Source organism: Marmota marmota, unplaced genomic scaffold, assembly GCF_001458135.2.
Source record: "Marmota marmota marmota unplaced genomic scaffold, marMar, whole genome shotgun sequence".
In the NCBI taxonomy this organism is placed as follows: Eukaryota; Metazoa; Chordata; class Mammalia; order Rodentia; family Sciuridae; genus Marmota; species Marmota marmota.
In genome coordinates, this window is record NW_026000146.1 from 397604 (window position 1) to 415813 (window position 18210).

General features: G+C 45.0%; 1 protein-coding gene across 1 annotated transcript in view; it reads right to left on the reverse strand.

Annotated features, from left to right (window-relative positions):
• The window catches only part of LOC125611462 (uncharacterized protein FLJ43738-like), a 24750-nt gene extending 8241 nt beyond the window's left edge, over nucleotides 1–16509 (reverse strand). The window contains 6 exon segments of the mRNA XM_048786294.1: nucleotides 8837–9131; nucleotides 10329–10523; nucleotides 12275–12700; nucleotides 12702–13005; nucleotides 13008–13170; nucleotides 16053–16509. Coding sequence (XP_048642251.1) covers nucleotides 8837–9131; nucleotides 10329–10523; nucleotides 12275–12700; nucleotides 12702–13005; nucleotides 13008–13170; nucleotides 16053–16325 — 1656 coding nt within the window. The 5' untranslated portion in view covers nucleotides 16326–16509.
• Nucleotides 16510–18210: the final 1701 nt, after the last annotated feature.

Here is an 18210-nt window from a genome sequence, read left to right on the forward strand (position 1 = left end):
ACCGGCAGAACAGGCCCAGTGGTCCGCGGGCGTGGTAGGAGGGGCAGGGCAGAGCCGCCACCCATGCTTGAAAGGTGGGCAGACCTGCGACCGACCAATGGAACAGGCCCAGTGGCCTGCCAGCGTGACAGACACGTCACCCCATTTGGAGTAGGGACAGAGCAGAGCTGCTGCCTGTGCCCGCAAGGTAGGCAGACCTACGACCGACAGATGGAACAGGCCCAGCGGCCGGCCGGGGTGGTAGGCTCGTCAACCCAATTGGAGTAGGAGCAGAGCAGAGCCTTCGCCCGCACCCGGAACAGGCCCAGTGGTCTGCGGGTGTGGTGGACAAGTCACACCAATTGGAGGAGGGGCAGAGCAGAGCCGCCATCCGCACCTGCAAGGTTGGCAGACCTGCAACCGACCCACGGATCAGGCCCGGTGGCCTGCCGGCGTGGTACACATGTCACCCCAATTGGAGTAGAGGCAGAGCAGAGCTTTCGCCCACGCCCAGGACAGGCCCAGCGGCCCGCCGGCGCGGTAGTCACGTCACCCCAATTGGAGTAAGGGCAGAGCAGAGCCACCGCCCGCGGCTGCAAGGTAGGCAGACCACTGCCCGACCCTGCAAGGGAGACTTTTCAACTATACAAGACCAATATAAATATATAGGGGGAAAATTTTTTCAAAAACACAAGAGTTTCACCAAGCAGAAAGAAACGCAAGCAGTATGAAAAGACAAGGAAAGAAAGGACCACAAGCAATGCAGGTCAACGCAACTTTAGAAGAGGTAACAGCTGCAGCAGATGGAATGTCAGATAAAGAATTCAGGATATACATGCTTCAGATGATCTGGAGTATCAAGGAAGACATTAAACAGCAAAATCAGACAATGAAAGATCACTTCGACAATGAATTACGCAAACAAATCCAGGAAGCAAAGGATCAACTATACAGGGAGATAGAGGTTATAAAAAACAAACAAACAGAAATCCTAGAAATGCAGGAAGCAATAAACCAACTTAAAAACTCAATGGAGAATACTACCAGCAGAGTAGAACACTTAGAAGATAGAACATCAGACAATGAAGACAAAGTATTTCAACTGGAAAAGAACATAGACAGCTCAGCAAGACTGTTAAGAAACCATGAGCAGAACATCCAAGAAATATGGGATAACATTAAGAGACCAAACTTAAGAGTCATTGGGATACAGGAAGGTACAGAGCTCCAAACCAAAGGAATGAGCAGTCTATTCAATGAAATAATACGAGAAAACTTCCCAGACTTGAAGAATGAGACAGAATCCCAAATCCTAGAAGCCTACAGGACGCCGAATGTGCAAAATCATAAGAGATCCACACCTAGACACATTATAATGAAGATGCCCAACATACAGAATAAGGAGAGAATTTTAAAAGCTACAAGAGAAAGGAAGCAGATTACATTTAGGGGTAAGCCAATCAGGATAACAGCTGATCTTTCAACACAGACTCTGAAAGCTAGAAGATCCTGGAATAACATATTTCAAACACTGAAAGAAAATGGGTTCCAACCAAGAATTGTGTATCCAGCGAAATTAAGCTTCAGGATGGAAGATGAAATTAAAACCTTCCACGATAAACAAAAGTTAAAAGAATTTGCAGCTAGAAAACCATCTCTTCAAAACATCCTCGGCAAAACATTACAGGAAGAGGAAATGGAAAATAACAATGAAAACCAACAGTGGGAGGTAGGACAGTAAAGGGGGGGGAAATAATCAAAGAGGAAAACAAACCATGTTTAGTAACAGAAATAAACAAATATGGCTGGAAGAACAACCCATATCTCAATAATAACCCTAAATGTTAATGGCTTAAACTCACCAATTAAGAGACACAGGCTAGTAGAATGGATCACAAAACAAGACCCAACAATATGCTGCCTACAGGAGACGCATTTGATAGGAAAAGACATACATAGGCTGAAGGTGAAAGGTTGGGAAAAATCATATCACTCATATGGACTTCGGAAACAAGCAGGAGTGTCCATACTCATATCAAATAAAATAGATTTCAAGCCAAAGTTAATCAAAAGGGATAAAGAGGGACACTACATACTGCTTAAGGGAACCATACACCAACAAGACATAACAATCATAAATATTTATGCCCCAAACAATGGTGCAGCTATGTTCGTCAAACAAACTCTTCTCAAGTTCAAGAGTCTAATAGACCACCATACCATAATCATGGGAGACTTCAACACACCTCTCTCGCCACTGGACAGATCTTCCAAACAAAAGTTGAATAAGGAAACTATAGAACTCAATAACACTATTAATAACCTAGACCTAATTGACATATATAGAGTATACCACCCAACATCAAGCAGTTACACTTTTTTCTCAGCAGCACATGGATCCTTCTCAAAAATAGATCATATATTATGTCACAGGGCAACTCTTAGACAATATAAAGGAGTAGAGATAATACCATGCATCTTATCTGATCATAATGGAATGAAACTGAAAATCAACGATAAAAGAAGGAAGGAAAAAGCATACATCACTTGGAGAATGAACAATAGGTTACTGAATGATCAATGGGTTATAGAAGACATCAAGGAGGAAATTAAAAAATTCTTAGAGATAAATGAAAACACAGACACAACATATCGGAATCTATGGGACACATTGAAAGCAGTTCTAAGAGGAAAATTCATTGCTTGGAGTTCATTCCTTAAAAAAAGAAAAAACCAACAAATAAATGATCTCATACTTCATCTCAAAATCCTAGAAAAAGAAGAGCAAAACAACAGCAAAAGAAGTAGAAGGCAAGAAATAATTAAAATCAGAGCTGAAATTAATGAAATCGAAACAAAAGAAACAATTGAAAAAATTGACAAAACTAAAAGTTGGTTCTTTGAAAAAATAAACAAAATCGACAGACCCTTAGCCATGCTAGCGAAGAGAAGAAGAGAGAGAACTCAAATTACTAGCATACGGGATGAAAAAGGCAATATCACAACAGACACTTCAGAAATACAGAAGATAATCAAAAACTATTTTGAATCCTTATACTCCAATAAATTAGAAGATAGTGAAGGCATAGATAAATTTCTTAAGTCATATGATCTGCCCAGATTGAGTCAGGAGGATATAGACAACCTAAACAGACCAATATCAATTGAGGAAATAGAAGAAACCATCAAAAGACTACCAACTAAGAAAAGCCCAGGACCGGATGGGTATACAGCAGAATTTTACAAAACCTTTAAAGAAGAACTAATACCAATACTTTTCAAGCTACTTCAGGAAATAGAAAAGGAGGGAGAACTTCCAAATTCATTCTATGAGGCCAACATCACCCTGATACCTAAACCAGACAAAGACACTTCAAAGAAAGAAAACTACAGACCAATATCTCTAATGAACCTAGATGCAAAAATCCTCAATAAAATTCTGGCGAATCGGATACAAAAACATATCAAAAAAATTGTGCACCATGATCAAGTAGGATTCATCCCTGGGATGCAAGGCTGGTTCAATATACGGAAATCAATAAATGTTATTCACCACATCAATAGACTTAAAAATAAGAACCATATGATCATCTCGATAGATGCGGAAAAAGCATTCGACAAAGTACAGCATCCCTTTATGTTCAAAACTCTAGAAAAACTAGGGATAACAGGAACATACCTCAATATTGTAAAAGCAATCTATGCTAAGCCTCAGGCTAGCATCATTCTGAATGGAGAAAAACTGAAGGCATTCCCTCTAAAATCTGGAACAAGACAGGGATGCCCTCTCTCTCCACTTCTGTTCAACATAGTTCTCGAAACACTGGCCAGAGCAATTAGACAGACGAAAGAAATTAAAGGCATCAAAATAGGAAAAGAAGAACTTAAATTATCACTATTTGCAGATGATATGATTCTATACCTAGCAGACCCAAAAGGCTCTACAAAGAAACTATTAGAGCTAATAAATGAATTCAGCAAAGTGGCAGGATATAAAATCAACACGCATAAATCAAAGGCATTCCTGTATATCAGCGACAAATCCTCTGAAATGGAAATGAGGACAACCACTCCATTCACAATATCTTCAAAAAAAATAAAATACTTGGGAATCAACCTAACAAAAGAGGTGAAAGACTTATACAATGAAAACTACAGAACCCTAAAGAGAGAAATAGAAGAAGATCTTAGAAGATGGAAAAATATACCCTGTTCATGGATAGGCAGAACTAACATCATCAAAATGGCGATATTACCAAAAGTTCTCTATAGGTTTAATGCAATGCCAATCAAAATCCCAACGGCATTTCTTGTAGAAATAGAGAAAGCAATCATGAAATTCATATGGAAAAATAAAAGACCCAGAATAGCAAAAACAATGCTAAGCAGGAAGTGTGAATCAGGCGGTATAGCGATACCAGACTTCAAACTATACTACAGAGCAATAGTAACAAAAACAGCATGGTACTGGTACCAAAACAGGCGGGTGGACCAATGGTACAGAATAGAGGACACAGAAACCAATCCACAAAACTACAACTATCTTATATTTGATAAAGGGGCTAAAAGCATGCAATGGAGGAAGGATAGCATCTTCAACAAATGGTGCTGGGAAAACTGGAAATCCATATGCAACAAAATGAAACTGAATCCCTTTCTCTCGCCATGCACAAAAGTTAATTCAAAATGGATCAAGGAGCTTGATATCAAATCAGAGACACGCCGTCTGATAGAAGAAAAAGTTGGCTACGATCTACATACTGTGGGGTCGGGCTCCAAATTCCTCAATAGGACACCCATAGCACAAAAGTTAATAACTAGAATCAACAAATGGGACTTACTCAAACTAAAAAGTTTTTTCTCAGCAAAAGAAACAATAAGAGAGGTAAATAGGGAGCCTACACCCTGGGAACAAATCTTTACTCCTCACACTTCAGATAGAGCCCTAATATCCAGAGTATACAAAGAACTCAAAAAATTAGACAATAAGAGAACAAACAACCCAATCAACAAATGGGCCAAGGACCTGAACAGACACTTCTCAGAGGAGGACATACAATCAATCAACAAGTACATGAAAAAATGCTCACCATCTCTAGCAGTCAGAGAAATGCAAATCAAAACCACCCTAAGATACCATCTCACTCCAGTAAGATTGGCAGCCATTATGAAGTCAAACAACAACAAGTGCTGGCGAGGATGTGGGGAAAAGGGTACACTTGTACATTGCTGGTGGGACTGCAAATTGGTGCAGCCAATTTGGAAAGCAGTATGGAGATTTCTTGGAAAGCTGGGAATGGAGCCACCATTTGACCCAGCTATTCCCCTTCTCGGTCTATTCCCTAAAGACCTAAAAAGAGCATGCTACAGGGACACTGCTACATCGATGTTCATAGCAGCACAATTCACAATAGCAAGACTGTGGAACCAACCTAGATGCCCTTCAATAGACGAATGGATAAAAAAAATGTGGCATTTATACACAATGGAGTATTACTCTGCATTAAAAAATGACAAAATCATAGAATTTGCAGGGAAATGGATGGCATTAGAGCAGATTATGCTAAGTGAAGCTAGCCAATCCCTAAAAAACAAATGCCAAATGTCTTCTTTGATATAAGGAGAGTAACTAAGAACAGAGTAGGGACGAAGAGCATGAGAAGAAGATTAACATTAAACAGGGATGAGAGGTGGGAGGGAAAGGGAGAGAGAAGGGAAATTGCATGGAAATGGAAGGAGACCCTCAGGGTTATACAAAAGTACATACAAGAGGAAGTGAGGGGAAAGGGGAAAATAATACAAGGGGGAGAAATGAATGACAGTAGAGGGGGTAGAGAGAGAAGAGAGGAGGGGAGGGGAGGGGTGATAGTAGAGGATAGGAAAGGCAGCAGAATACAACAGACACTAGTATGGCAATATGTAAATCAATGGATGTGTAACTGATGTGATTCTGCAATCTGTATATGGGGTAAAAATGGGAGTTCATAACCCACTTGAATCAAAGTGTGAAATATGATATATCAAAAACTATGTAATGTTTTGAACAACCAACAATAAAAAATAAAAAAAAAAAAGAAATGGGAGCCATTCTTACCCTTCTGAAAGGAAAATCACAAAGAAAGCAAAGGATAAAATAGATAAAATAGACTCCAAAAATCTGGAGCAATAAAGACGGGAATAAAATTCATAGTTGAACAGGAGGAAGGTAGGACTCATAGGGTGAATGGAATAAGGAGCTCAGAAAATCCATCCTCCTGAGAGCTCATTCCTTGCACCAAGGATGTGGCTCAATGGTGGATCACTTACCCAGGAAACCCTGGGCTCGATCCCAGCCCTGAAAGAAGAAAAAAGAAAACAATGAAAAAACTGTCAAAAGCAACCACTGGAAACTGAACAAAGACGTACAACAAACTGAGATGTGTTCATTCATAAAGATATACTTAAAAAACAACCAAAAAGGCCAGGTGCATTGCACACCCCTGAAATTTCAGTGACTCAGGAGGCTGAGACAGGAGGATCACAAGGTGGAGGCCAGCCTCAGTAACTTAGCGAGGCCCTAAGCAACTCAGCAAGACTCTTGTCTCTAAATAAAATATTAACAATAACAAAAACAGGGGCTGGGTATGTGGCTCAGGGGTTAAGATCCTCTGGGTACACTCTCCAAAAATAATCCAATTGAAAAATGGGCAAATGATCTGAATGGATACTTTTTTAAAAGAAGAAATGCAACTGGGCATGCGCCTGTCATCCCAGCAACTCAGGAGGCTCAGGCAGGAGGACCTCAAGTTCAGATCAGCCTGCGAAGCTCAGTGAGACCCTGTCTCAAAATTCTTTTAAAAAATTAAAGGTTGAAGATGTAGTTCAGTGATAAAAGCACCCCTGGGTTCAATCCCAGTACTAAATAATAATAATAAAATAAGAAAGAGGAGGAGGAGGAGGTGGTGAAATGGTCAAGAAATATATTAAAACATGGTCAATATCATTAGCCATCAGGGAAATGCAGATCAAAACTACAATGAGACGATCATTTCACCCCAATTAGAATGGCTGTTATTAAAAAAAAAAAATAACAAATGTTCAGATGTGGAGAGAAAGGAACTTGTTCACTGCTATTAGGCGTGTAAATCAAGAATACAACCATAATTATTAATCTGGTTCCTCAGAAAACTAAAAATAGATTTACCATGTGATCCTGCTACCCCACTTCTGGGTATGTCTCCAAAAGAAATGAAATCAGCTCACCAAAGAGGTACCCCCACACCTCATGTCTGTTATGGACCTATTCACAATTACTAAGATAAAGAATCAACCTAGGAACCCACTGACAGGTGAATGGATAAAGAAAAGTGTGTGTGTGTGTATTTATATTATATTTTATTTAGAAACAGGGTCTCACTGAGTTGCTTAGGGCCTCACTAAGTTGCTGAGGCTGGCCTCACACTTGAGATCCTCCTGCCTCAGCCTCTTGAGTCACTGGGATGAGAGGTGTGTACACACATACACACATTTTCTTTATCAATTCATTTGTCAGTGGGTACTTAGGCTGATACACACACACACACACAATGGAATATTACTCAGCCATCAAGAATGAAATCCTGTGATTTGGCAATCAAATTGATGAACCTGGAAGACATCGTGTCAAGTGAAATAAGTGCTAAACATGGACAGACAGGTATAGGGCATGTTCTCCACCATATGTAGAAGTTTAAAAACCAAAATTGACCTGAATGTAAAATAGTGATTGCTGAAGGGGGTGATCAGTGTGTGCCATATGCACATGATGAAATGTCATCACACTGGATCCCATTCTTAGGTACCCCAGTTACATGCCAATCAAATGAATCCTGTCGGGGGGAGCCGGACAGAACCTCAGGCAAGGACACTGGGGATCATTCTGAAGCCCAGATGTGGCCACACACGAGTTGTTAGAAGGAGATCAAGACTGATCCCTCCCTCCTCTGTGGCTTCCCATCTTGCCATCTGATCCCTCCCTCGTGAAGGTATTACCCCTGTGATACCATCTGCCCTGTGGTGATGTGGCTAAGGAGGCCCTTGGCAGAGGCCAAACTAGTGGGGCCATCCAGATTAGACTTTCCTCCTCCAAAATTAATCTAACTGAACCTATTTTCTTTATATGTTTCCCAGCCTCCGGTGATTTGTTATAGCAACAGAAAACAGATTAATACAGATGACCCAATTTCAAAAGGTTACAGGATACAAGATGAATAATAAAATTTCATTATATTTCTATATTCTAGTGACACAAAAATTTTTAAAACTCAATATATAACAGTAATATTTTCTCAAAAAGAGGTCTGATACTTATATGCCACAGAAATGGCTGAGGGAGAGAAGACCTAAATCACAGCAGAGATATTCCATATTATCAATGGCAGTCCTCAAACCACTAGGATAGCAATGCTTCCCAAATGGATCTGGAGTCCACACAGTGCCTAGGAAATCCCCATGGACATTTTGTAGAAACTGGCAAGACAATCCTAAAATTTATGTGGAAATCCAAAGGAGCTAAACTAATCAAAGCAGTTGAGAGAGAAGAAAATTGGGTTGGGGATATGGCTCGGTGGTTGAAAACCCAACCTAGTTTCAAAACAGTGACTCCGGAGGCTGAAGCAGGAGGATCACAAGTAGGAGGCCAGCCTCAGCCACTTAGCAAAACCCTAAGCAACTCAGGGAGGCCCTGTCCCTAATAAAATATAAAAAGGGCTGGGGACAGGGCTCAGGGGTTAAGCACCCCTGGGTTCAATCCCCAGAACCAAAAGAAGAATCTCTCCAGCAGGTGGAGACAGCCCTGGTGGGCTGGGAGCCCGGATGTGGAGGGAGGAGGCAGGCCCACCTTGATCAGGTAGTCCTTCTCTATCGTCATCAGGAGCATGTTGTTCCGCCACTGCAGGTACTTCTCCTGGTGGGCAAGGATCTTGGAATTGAGGGTGGAGACCTGACTTTGGGATTCTTCAAGATTGGGGGTGGGCTGAGGGGAGATGGTAGGTAGCTTCTGATCCATGAGGTCCTCTTGAGAGATGGGGAGCCCAAACTCTTGGCTCAAGTCTTTGATCATGGCGTACGAAGGTAGCAAGTCTCTGACGATCACCTCCCTGAGCTTGGTACTGTGGTAGCAGATGTTGTAGATTCTGGAATGAAGAACACCCCACTCAGCCTCATGGGCCTTGAGAGACTGGGACAGTCACCCCTATTTTATGGAGGACATAAAACCCAAGAGAGGCTGATTAGCTGGTGCCAGGTCATAAATGAAGTGCTCAGGTCTAGTTTGATCTGCTTGGACTCCTTCCTGGAGAATCCCTTCTTCCCTCTCCATATTTTATATTTTATTTAGAGACAGGGTCTCGCTGAGTTGCTCAGGGCCTCACTAAGTTGCTGAGGCTGGCCTCCACCTTGCGATCCTCCTGCCTCAGCCTCCTGAGCAGCTGGGATGACAGGTTTGCACTGGCTTCCCTCCTCCTTTGACTCCCAAGAATTTACTGGCTACTCGTGCTCTGATATGAATGCTCTTCTTTGATTGTGATCTGTCCTGCTGTGGCTGTGGGGTGTCCCCAGAGCCCCCATGGGAGGCGATGCAGGAAGGTCCAGAGGAGGAGTGAGGGGTTGCGAGGCCTGAACCCTGGCAGGGAATGGCTCCCTGGGGGTCCCCTGGTGGCCCCTGGAGGCAGATGAGGTTTGGGGGAGGAGGTGGCCCTGGGGCCGTGGCTTGGGGTCTCTCTTTGTCCCTGGAGAGTGGAGTCCCTGCTCCCTGGTCCCCATGGGAGCTGCTCCCTCCCCACAATCTTCCTCCATGATGTCCTGCCTCCCCTCGTCCCAGGAGTGGGCTGGGACCTGTGACACCCTGAGCCCCACGTCCACTGTCCCCCTCTGCAGTTGTGCTGGTAGGTCCTTGGGTCACAGCACAGAAAAAGCTGACTGAGCCACAGTCTCATCCATGACCCTCAACAGCCCATGGAGAGCATCCCTAGCAAGATGGCCAGTGGTATACTCAGAATCCTCCTCCACCGGGAATGGTGATATGGCCGTAGCCTGATTTCTGAGCAGATCTCAGAAGACTGGGCCACCAGTCATCCTGCCTTCCCAACCCCCAAAACTCCCCTTTGCCAGGCTCAGTGGCTAATATCTGTAATCCTAGCAATTAGGGAGGCTGAGGCAGGCGGATCGCAAGTTGGAGGCCAGCCTCTGCAATTGAGTAAGGCCCTCAGCAACTTAGCAAGATGCTATCTCTAAATAAAATACAAAAAGGGGCTGGGGCTGAGGCTGGGGCTCAGGGGCTGGGGCTGAGGCTGGGGCAGAGGCTGAGGCTCAGGGGCAGAGCAGGCCCCCACCTGGCCAGCTCCTGGAAGGCCTTGTGCGGTATGGCGTTCCGCAGGTAGAGCCCCGGATGCCACATGAGCAGCGACAGGGGCTTGAAGAGTTGCACGTGGTGCAGGACGGTCTCCAGGTCCGCGTAGAGGCGGTGGCGGAACAGCAGCTGTGAGTTGTAGAGCACTTTGTATTTCCTGAGCTCCAACATGGGGATTCTGAAAGAGAGGGACACCGGCCAGGGGTCACTGGGCACACTGCAGGCTCAGGGTAGGGCCTCTAGTCCAACTCCCAGGACCAGAAAACCAAGCAAACAAAAAGATTTTTCCATCACTTTAGGTAGGGGTACTACAGGTGTCACCCAGTAAAGCAGTGTGGTTATGGAAGATGTCCCCACGGGCCACCGGGGAAGGGATCTAGAAACTCTATTAATTGTTACAACTTGTGAGTCTGTAATTACTTCACAGTTTACAGTTTAGAAGTGTGGACTTAGGTTACACCCGTCATCCCAGTAGCTCCGGAGGCTGAGGCAGGAGGATCACAAGTGGGAGGCCAGCCTCAGCCACTTAGCGAGGCCCTGAGCAATTCAGATTATTTATTTATGTTTTCATTCATTCACTCATTCACTTTGCAATTCTGAAGGTTGAACCTGGGCCTCCTGCTGGCTAAGCAGCGGCTTTCCCACTGACCTACGATCTCAGTCCTGTTTTATTTTATATGACATTTTATTTTGTCTTTGCTTGTCGAAAACCCATGACAGAAAGAACCCAGGGCCTCTTAACCCCTGAGCCCCATCTCCAGCCCTTTTTATGTTTTATTTAGAGGCAGGGTCTCACTGAGTTTCTGAGGGCCTGGCTAAATTGCTGAGGCTGGCCTCCATCTTGCAATCCTCCTGCCTCAGCCTCCTGAGCCACTGGGATGACAGGCGCACACCACCTTGCCCAGCATGCTGAACCTGGTAACATTTACGCCTACACTGTATCCCAGTTCAGGGCCCATAGGTGTGGTCATTGGTAGAAACTTGTTCTGTGAAGAACTTGTTGGAATCATTCTTTCACCCATTCTTCTGGGATGTTTCGATCCTTCTTATTGATTCACAGAACTCTTTATATTTTCAGGCTACTACTATGTTCCACACATTGTAAATAAGTTTTGTTCTCACTTTTCTTACTTTTTTTTTTAGTACTGGGGATTAAACTCAAGGATACTGTGGCCAGCTGTTGCCCTCACCTATAATCTCAGTGATTTGGGGAGGTAGACATTGGATGCCAAGGCAGAAGGATTGCAAATTGGAGGCTAGCCTCAGCCACTTAGCGAGGCCCTGAGCAACTCAGCGAGATCTTGTCTCTAAATAAAATACAAAAAAAGGGCTGGGGACATGGCTCACTGGTGGAGCATCCCTAGGTTCAATCCCTGGTACCAAAAAAAAAAAAAATAGCAATAATAATAAATAATTATCAAATCAGGATACAAGATACACACAAATTAACCATATTTCCATATTACCAGCAATAAACACCTGGAAACTGAAATTTAAAATATGATACCCTCATTGTAGGCTCAAGGGGGTAAAAGGGTCAACTTGTTTGAAAGACTGTGCTATCAGAAGAGAGAGCCAGGGTCCCCTGTTCCCACCAGGCCACCTAGGAAGCTGTTCCCCAGATGAGGGTCATTTCACCCTGCTCAGCCATTCAGGCACTCAGAGGTCACTCCAGCTATGGTACGAACAGGCCAGGCTCCTGCCCCTGGGGGCAGCAGATCATGGTGTCAGAATCATGTAACTGGATTATTTATTTATTGGTCCTGGGGATTGAACCCAGGGGTGCTTCACCACAAAATAAAACCCTTCTTATTTGATTTTGAGACAGCATCCTGCTAAGTTGTTGAGGCTGGCCTCCAATCTGTGATCCTCCACCCTCAGCCTCCCTGGGCCTTGCTGAGGCTCCTTCCTCATACAGATGCCACCTACTGGCTCTGGTGGTTCTCCCACAGCTGCCGCAGGCCCCCGTCGGCCAAGCCTTACAGAACAAAGAGGTGGATATTCCCATCTAGCAGGTGGAAGCCAGTCAGGATGTCCAGATGCTCCTGATGCTGGATGTTGACCCGCATCTTGAAGGCTGGGAGGATCTGCTGGACAGTCCTGGTGGGGTAGGAGTCCAGCTCCAGGGCCTTGGCGTTGATCAGGGTGATGTCCTTCAGCAGGCTGTGCAGCAGGAACAGCTCTTTGGCACTGAACACAAACATGATGTGGCCAAAGTGGCTGCCCAGGAAATCCACACCCTGGGCTTTGGCCCAGTTCCTCAGTGTCACTGCCACATCCACTCGCAGTTTGAGCAATGAGTTGGCCTCCAAGTAGTTTCCAGCGGGCATCGGGTTGTGCTGGAGGACCTCGGTGGAACCTCAAGACCCTCCTGCATCAGCTGCCCTGGAGGCCGGGGGTGGCCTTGGGCTCACAGCGCTGGATGGGGACCACCAGGTTCAGGTACTTGTGGCCAAGGAGGAGGTCCGTGAAACTGACCCGTGTGGCTCCGTGAGAGTCCCAGGTCTTGTTCTGAGATTCGAAGGGGTTGTCCTCCGTCTCCTTGGAGGAGATGAAGGACTGGATGTTCCCGTGGGCATCCAGGGGGTCCTTCCCAAACAGGGTGGGCCTGCGGGAGGACTCGTCTGACTTACGGTCCCGATCATGGACTTCCACCACCATGGGGGACCCTCCAGGTACTCCCGCAGGTCACTGGGGTGTATGGCTCCCAGACAGATGACATTGATGTCCTCGAAGTAAACATGGGTCCCGTGGGGCCGCTCCTCAGTCCTGTGCACCAAGGTCTTGTGGAAGCGGTACCTGCAGTAGAAGGGGGTGCACAGCCTCTGCAACAGAACAGGCCCATGGCCACTCACCATGACTGTCCCTCTGCCACCAGGAAGGAGGCCCACAGCCGCTCACCAGTGACTGTCCCTCTGCCACCAAGAATGGAGTGCCCACCTGGGACCCTCACACCCCAGGGCCATGCCTGCAGCCCAGGGGCCTCAGTTTGCACTGCTACAAAGTGTCCATGGGTACCCCACTCTGCAAGGTCACTCCAGGACTCTATGGCCTGGTGTCCACAAAAGCACCACCAGGTAAGAAGGTAAAATACAGAAAAAAAATTTCAAGAAATAATGACTGGGGCTGGGCTGGGGCTCAGTGGCAGAGCGCTTGCCTGGCACGTGTGAGGCCCTGGGTTCCATCCTCAGCACCACAGAGAAATAAATAAATAAAATAAAGGCATCTGTCCATCTACAGCTACAAAAAAAATAAATAAATAAAAATAAATAAAATAGTGTCTGAAAATCTTCTGAATTTGTCAAAGGACATTAACTTGTAGGTTCTAGAATCTCAGTAAATCCCAATTAGATGAACTCAGAAATACAGGCCCAGACACATCCTTATGGAACAGATTAAAAGCAGAGATAACACATATTAAAAACAGCCAGAACATCATTTCCCATGTGCATATATGATCACAGGACCTCACTCTACATCATGTCCAACCAGGTGAATGACAAGTCATACTTCATTTGTCAGAATTTTTCCATTCTGCTGTCATGTGTAACTAATTAGAACAAATAGAAAAAATACAGCTCTCCCACTCCTTGGTTTATACCCAGAGGACTTAAAATCAGCATACTATAGTGACACAGCCACTACAGCAGCTCAATTCACAATAGCTAGACTATGGAACCAACCTAGGTGTCCCTCAGTAGATGAATAGATAAAGAAAAAGTGGTATGTATACTCAATGGAATATTACACTGCTTGGAAGAAGAATAAAATTATGGCATTTGCAGTAAATGGTTGGAGTTGGAGACTATCATGCTAAGCGAAATAAGCCAATCCTACAAAACCAAAGGCCGAATGTTTTCTCTAGTATGTGGATGCTAATTCACAAAGATTGGGGGCCCCTGCAGAAGAACAGTGTTACCTTAGATTCAGTAGAGGAAAGTGATGGGAGGGGAGGGGATGTGGAGATAGGAAGGATGGTAGAATGAAACAGACCTTATTACTGTATGTATCCATGTGACAATGTACAATATGATTCTGCAATATGCACACTCAGAAAATGAGAAATTATATCCCACCTACATATGATCTATCAAAGTTCAAATATGCATTCGCCTGCCATGTACAACTAATTTAAACAAATAAAAAATCAAAATAAATTAAAAAGTGGCCAGAGAAAAACAATGAATTACATCCATAAAAACAGTCCAGGACGTTCAGCATCTAAATAACAGGAGTTCCAAAAAGACGTGGGGAATAAAAAAGAAATAATCAGTGAGATAATACAAGACAACTGCCCAGCACTGAAAGAACTCCTGAGTCCCCTGGCTGAATGTTTCTGGAGGCAGGAAGCACCCCCAAGAAAAGTCTGCTGTCTCCAGCCAAATGACCAAGAAAGGGGTGGCCTAGCAGAATAGAAAACTGTCAGGAAAATGATCACCCTACCCCAGACAAACACCTTGGAGAAAACACAGCCCACTGCCATCTGCAAAGGCCGAGGGGGTCGTCCACCCGGACGTCCACCTCCCCCAACTCTAACGGGGTGCCCTGGCCACTCCCCTGGCTGGGAGCCAGGACTTGGATCAGCATCCATGGGCAATGTAGCTCCCTGTGACTGCCGTGATGTCACTGAAGGCCAGGCAGGGAGCAGGCCTCTGTGATCACCCTCTGTCCAAATAAGGTCATATTCTGAGGTGCACAAGATGAAGATCCTACAAGCTTTAAGGGAAATATAAAATGGGACATATACCAAGGTCCAACACAGAACATTAAAAAAAAGTGATGGAATGATTGCCTTCAAAACTCTGAAGGAAAACTAGAATTCTATACCCAAACTATCTACCAAATAGAAGGATAGAATAACCCACGGTGGGTCAGGGGATATTCTATTGATCTTTTCTCAAGAGGTTACTGAAGGATGTGCTCCAGCAAAACCAAAGGACAAACAAATGAAGAGGAAGATGTGGAGTCCAAAAGACAAGAAGATCCAAACAGCAGAGGGAGGAGGTTAAGTATGCAGTGTGGTGCTGCTGCTGTAACAGGAAAATCCATGGGTTCCTCTTTTTTTAATCCCAGTTATTTTTTTATTTGTTCTAATTAATTACACATTACAGTAGAATGCATTTGGATGCATCCTACATAAATGGAGCCTAACTTCTCATTCTTCTGGTTGTGCATGAGGTAGGACCACACCAGTCATGTATCATATACACACAGAGAGTGATAGCATCCACCTTCCTTCCCACCCCCTGACCCTGTCCCCTCCCCTCACTCCCCTCTGTCTAATCCAGTGTACCCATATTCTTCCATATACCCCCCCCCCATTATGAATCAGCATCCTCATATCAGAGAGAATGTCCAGCCTTTGGATCTTTGGGATTGACTGAACTTCACTTAGCATAACAGCCTCCAGCTCCACCCCCATGGGTTCCTGAAGAGAGGCTGGAGACCTCCATCTGTACAGCACCTGTGACATAGTGAGAGGCCTCAGATTTGGAGGCTCCTAGTTAGGAGAAAATCATAGGATTGAACCCAGAGGCACTCGACCAACCCCTGAGCCCCATCCCAGCCCTATTTGTATTTTATTTAGAGACAGGGTCTCACTGAGCTGCTTAGAGCCTCACTAAGTGGCTGAGGCTATCCTCCATCTTGCGATCCTCCTGCCTCGGCCTCCTGAGCTGCTGGGATGACAGGTGTGGCCCATTCTTACCTGTAATTCCTGAATAGGCACAGGTTGTGATGGCAGGCAGGAAACACAGTCGATCCTTATGATCAGGGGGTTTAATTCCAGCTTCTGCTCCTCGGTTATGATAGGCACTTCAGTTTTCAAAGTCAAAATGCAATCCAAAATGTTGGCCAACTTCTCACTGCCCCGGCTCTTGACAGTTTGCAGTCCTGGGGTGAAATTCACACAGTGGTTTAGACCACCCCAGACAGGGACAGAGGGATCAAGCAACCAGAGAAGGGCTAATGAAAAAATCATACCAAAAAATAAAATTTATTTTAAAAAAAGAAGAATCAGGAATCACCCACAAGCAGCAGGTTATATGTCAGTTCCTCAAACTAAAGTCCCAATGAGTCTCTAAGAGAATTGAATTTTGTTTTTTTTTTTTTTCTTTTTTTGTACCAGGGATTGAACCCAGGAGCACTTAACCTCTGAGCCACATCCCCAGCCCTTTTTATATTTTATTTAGAGACAGGGTCTCCCTGAGTTGCTCAGGGCCTCACTAAGTGGCTGAGGCTGGCCTCCACCTTGCGATCCTCCTGCCTCAGCCTCCTGATCCACTGGGATTGTTGTCCAGGGTCCAGGGTTCAAGGTCTCAGAAAAGCAGTGAGCACAGCAAGTGACCCACATCCTGGGTCCAAGTACGTTTGCAGATGGATGAAGCACAGAAAAACAAAAATATTTTTAATGTTTGTTTCATAGTTTTAGGTGGACACAATAACTTCATTTGACATTTATGTGGTGCTGAGGATCGAACCCAGTGCCCCCTGCATGTAGGCAAGCTCTCTGCCACTGAGCCACAACTCCAGCCACAAATTTTTAATAATTCTTAAAAACAAAGATGGAGTCACTATGGCTCAACTTACTATTTTACTAATCCATAGTTTTTAATCTATAATTAATAACTTATCAATTGTGTTGATTGATCCAGACCATAACAGAATGAGTGCACCACATGCCTGGGGTCCGGGGGGACAGAGGTTTGCATTTGTCTGCTAAAGTCTTACATTTCATATTTCAGCTTGTGAGGTCCATTTTGAAAACACCAAGTCCCCGTGGAAAATGTCCTTGGAGAAGTTGGAGGTGGCTTTAAGGTGAGTATAATAATAATAATAATAATAATAACAACAATAATAATGATGATGATGTTGTCAGAGAATTTTACCCCAAATATATTCTGAGGTTTCCATCATCAAACTATATAAATACAGCTGTGCGTTCTGGCGCATGCCTATCATCCCAGTGGCTTAGGAGACTGAGGCAGGAGGATCACAAGTTGGAGGCCAGCCTCAGCCATGCCACTTAGTGAGGCCCTAAGCAACTCAGCCAGACCCTGTCTCTACATAAATAATGAAAATTGAAGGGGGGACGGAATTAAACAGACCTGAGTTCAAATCCTGATTTCCCACTTGCTACGCTGTGTGTCTTGGGCTGCGCAATTAACTTCTCTGGGCCTCCACGTCCTCCTGCATATACAGTGGAGGCTATTAACCCTGCTTTCCAGAGGGGGCAGCGGGGATGAAATGAGGTGGTACAGAGCAGGGTCTTGGCCGGCTGTGTGGACCATTTCAGTCCCATGTGACAGGATGACCAGAGACTGTTGGGAACAGGTGTAGCTACCAGCAAGCAGAGGCATGATGGCCAACTGCAGGGAGAAGGCGCTCTGCCTCTACTGGCTCGGGTCAAACTCCTCTTCTGGGTGCTGCTTCTTTCCCTTCTTCAGACTTCTCCTCTTCACCTCGTGATCTTTCTCTTGGGATGTGAAATCAAAGGAAGGAGAACACAGTTAGGAGGCAGCTCTATTGCGCCCCCCGTGTGGCCACGCGAGAAGCGAACACCTAGCTCCAGGCACAGGGGGTTGCAGGGGAGAGGCTGCCGCAGCAAATCAGTGGTACATCTCTGCAAGACAGTGTGCCTCCATACCAGCCTAGTGGCACATTGTTCCTGGGTGTATCGTATTCTCAGTTGCATCTGTCAATCTTGTGGTGAGTGTGTTAGGATCCTGTGCTCACATCTGGGGGGAAAGGGTACAGGGGATTGAATCCAGGAGTGCTTCACCACTGAGCCCCATCCCCAGCCATTCTTATATTTAATTTACAGACAGGGTCTTGCTGAGTTGCTGAGGGCCTCCGTGAGTTGCTGA